General features: G+C 44.3%; 1 protein-coding gene across 1 annotated transcript in view; it reads right to left on the bottom strand.

The window, feature by feature from the left end:
- Positions 1-2,947, bottom strand: part of FOXK1 (forkhead box K1) — a 46,543-nt gene extending 43,596 nt beyond the window's left edge. Inside the window, exon 1 of the mRNA XM_009876390.1 lies at positions 2,760-2,947. Coding sequence (XP_009874692.1) covers positions 2,760-2,947 — 188 coding nt within the window. The remainder of the gene's footprint in view (positions 1-2,759) is intronic.
- Between the last annotated feature and the right edge of the window lie 109 nt (positions 2,948-3,056).

Genomic DNA, 3,056 nt, shown 5'->3' on the forward strand with positions numbered 1-3,056 from the left:
CAGGAAAAAGTACTCCAGCTAATGGTTTCTGCTATACCTTATGCTTCTGCTTGTAGTAATAGTTCTAGAAATCTAGTGCATACCCTACTGATAGTCTTGAGTGTCTCTCATTTTTTAACTGAAAAATACCCACATATTTATCTACAGGTTTCCAGCTTCCACTAGCACAGTTAAAACAAACAAACAAAAAAGACAAAAAACCCAAAGAGTCTGATTTAAAGCACTTTTCTTTTAAATGTGCTTCCATAATTTCATCTTGATTTATATTTATAATGCCTCCTGTCATGTGGCACTCACATTAATTAGATTAAGGAGTCTTCAGCTGTGGTGCAGCTCTTCCACCCACTTTGTTTCTAACTGTCACTAACCTCCAGGAAATGCCCTCCTTGTTGGTCATTATTGTTTAATTATACTTCCTAGTTATGTCATCACATCTGTGAAATATAATCTTCCATAACAATACAGCTGTGAAATACAACACTCCTGCCCAGCAGTGAAATTCTGGTTTCTGTGGATTATACATAGACACGGTATTGATGGAGGAAGTGCTACGAAACTTTTCAAAGGCCCTTGATTTTGAGCAGGTCTGTGGTGGTAGGAGATACGTAGAGCCTTCAAGAAAGGTTTCAGAAACTCTTTCTCTTCCCTCCCTCCCCGACTCCTCCCGACAAAGTCGTCTCAGTTTTAGGAACAACCATTTCTGAACTTCAGCTCACAACGGAGAAGTTTAGTACAGGAAAAAGTCAAGAGAGAAGAAACCTCAGAACCAGAATCTATGAGTCCAGGATCTATTTTTTTAACAAATAGTGTGACCTATATCTGCAAGACACTTTTTTTCCTGGAACCTCCTGCTTCCATTCATGGTCTCATGATGCACAAGCATTTCCTTTGCTTGTAATACAGCAGCAGCAGTGACTGCATTTGCCCAAAAGAAAGAGGACTTCCCACACTTCTGCTATCCTTTATTGGTGGAGGGGGGGAAAAAAAAATAAGAGGGGGAGACACAACTACTCAAACAACTGGTTCTTAGAAGATAACCAGCAAGAGCTTCCCCTATCCCAAGGGCCTCCCATCTAAATCACTGAATGGAATGGCAATTAATTTCTGAAATTTAACGTAAACTGCACAATCTGCTGGTACATGGAGAAAGTGTGGCTCTAACAAACAGCGCAGCAGCATTACCCTAAAATTATAGTCAGGAAAAATTGTGGTTTGCACTGCAAAATCTGCGTACTACAACCTATCTTCACTCTGTCCTACTTCTGACAGTATTAGTAGGCTAGCAGCAAGCATACAGGCTTCTCTAACAGAAAAGAAATGGCACCAACCAGAGCTTTGTTTTCTTTTCTGAGCAAGGGGAGCTTTGTGTATGTGTGTGGAAGGGGGTGACTGGGAGGAAATGGTCTGATTTTTCAAGAGTGGAGATAACAGTGGACAGAAGAACAATTTAAAACCTCAATGAAGACTGTGTATATCAAGCTTCAACAGGATTTTTTTTCCTGGTCTGGGTCACAAACCCTTGACTGGCCAGCAGAAGGCAAGGAGTTGTTTACCTGTTAGAAGCAAGGGGGCAAATTCCTTTAGATTGATGCAAAACATTTTCCTACTCTGGAAGTCAGAAAGGGAGGAGCATCAAGTTTATTTATGTAGCTCCAACAGCGACCAAGCAAAAAAGATGCCTTACTGTGCAGAGTTCCTAACTGTACATTAAACTCCTCCATTTAAAGCGATGAGGAAGAAAAATTGCCATTGCTGCTCCAGGAGTCACGAGGAAATGGAAGGGGAGAGAAATAAGCAACCAAGTCACTGCTTGAGAGTTTCCAAGAACAATGCTTATGATTAACCAACTGAAGAAACAAAATGACAGGGAGGAGAGAGCTCGCACAGATAAACCCAGAGCCCAAGGGAGTGACAACAGAAATGCCCTGGGCTTCGGGTGGTCTTGTTTTACAAAGCCAGATTAATTAAACAGACGCTAAAGAACATCTCTTTTAGAAAATGAAACACATTACAAACCAAAACGCCTCAGAGAGAGAGCATCTAGGGAGTTATAACTAAATTACTAAGTACCAAATGAAGCAGCCTGCAGAGGAAATGAGTAATTAAAAAACCCTCCCCTGAGCAACAGGCTGGTGAGAGAGGGATAACTCCAGGACCCTGGTGTTGGAAGTAAATGACACCAAACCCAAAAACTACCACATGAAAATGGATGTTTTATACAAACAAAAAGCCTAGTAGAACATCATAAAGACCCAACCTCCTGCCTTTACAGCATATTTTCACTCAAAGATGGCATTACACACAGTCTTTCTGGTGCGACCCAGAGAGATGCACGCAGGAATTACATCACCCACCACTACCACGATGCCGCTGCCGCCCCGGGGTGAAGCACTGCAGTCGCTGGACAGGGCTCAGCAATCATAAACAATGTTTTCAGAGGAAGAAATAGATTAACGTCAACCGCCTCCTTCTTTCTGCAAGAGAGTCTACCTGAAACACAGCACAACCACAACCTTGCTAGCACAGAAAACCCTTTCCCCTTCCTCAACGAAGCACAGACACCTTGGGCACCTGGTGAGCAACATCATCCCTGGCCTGGCCCAACTCCCTCTTTTTTTCCTGTTGCTCCAGAGAGACACGAGAACAACACTCAACTTGCCAACTCCAAAGTAAGCTCTCTGGCGAAATGGTTTTCCAAGTTTTTCCACTAAATCTCTTCCAGGGAAGACAAGCCCTGGGTGTAGCAAGTTCTGGCCCACTGACAAGAGTCCTTCTCTCGTTTCTCTTTTGCAAACCCCTTAAGAGCCACCAGTTGAACACGAATGCTGGCAGGCAGGCAGGCGTGGAGGACGATGACCGTGGGCATGGAGGGGTACCCTGTGGCGAGGGTCTCACATTTGTTCTCCCAGAAGGAGCAACCCCCAGCCCTGAAGACCATCATCCCCATTCTTGACCAGCAGCAAGGCCGGGGAGCTGAGGACGTCCCTTGTTGATGCCGAGGTGGATTCACAGGCTGCTCACCAGGCGTACATCCCTAACGGCCACCTGAGGCCCTC

The sequence above is a fragment of the Apaloderma vittatum genome, unplaced genomic scaffold, assembly GCF_000703405.1.
Source record: "Apaloderma vittatum isolate BGI_N311 unplaced genomic scaffold, ASM70340v1 scaffold14819, whole genome shotgun sequence".
NCBI lineage: Eukaryota > Metazoa > Chordata > Aves > Trogoniformes > Trogonidae > Apaloderma > Apaloderma vittatum.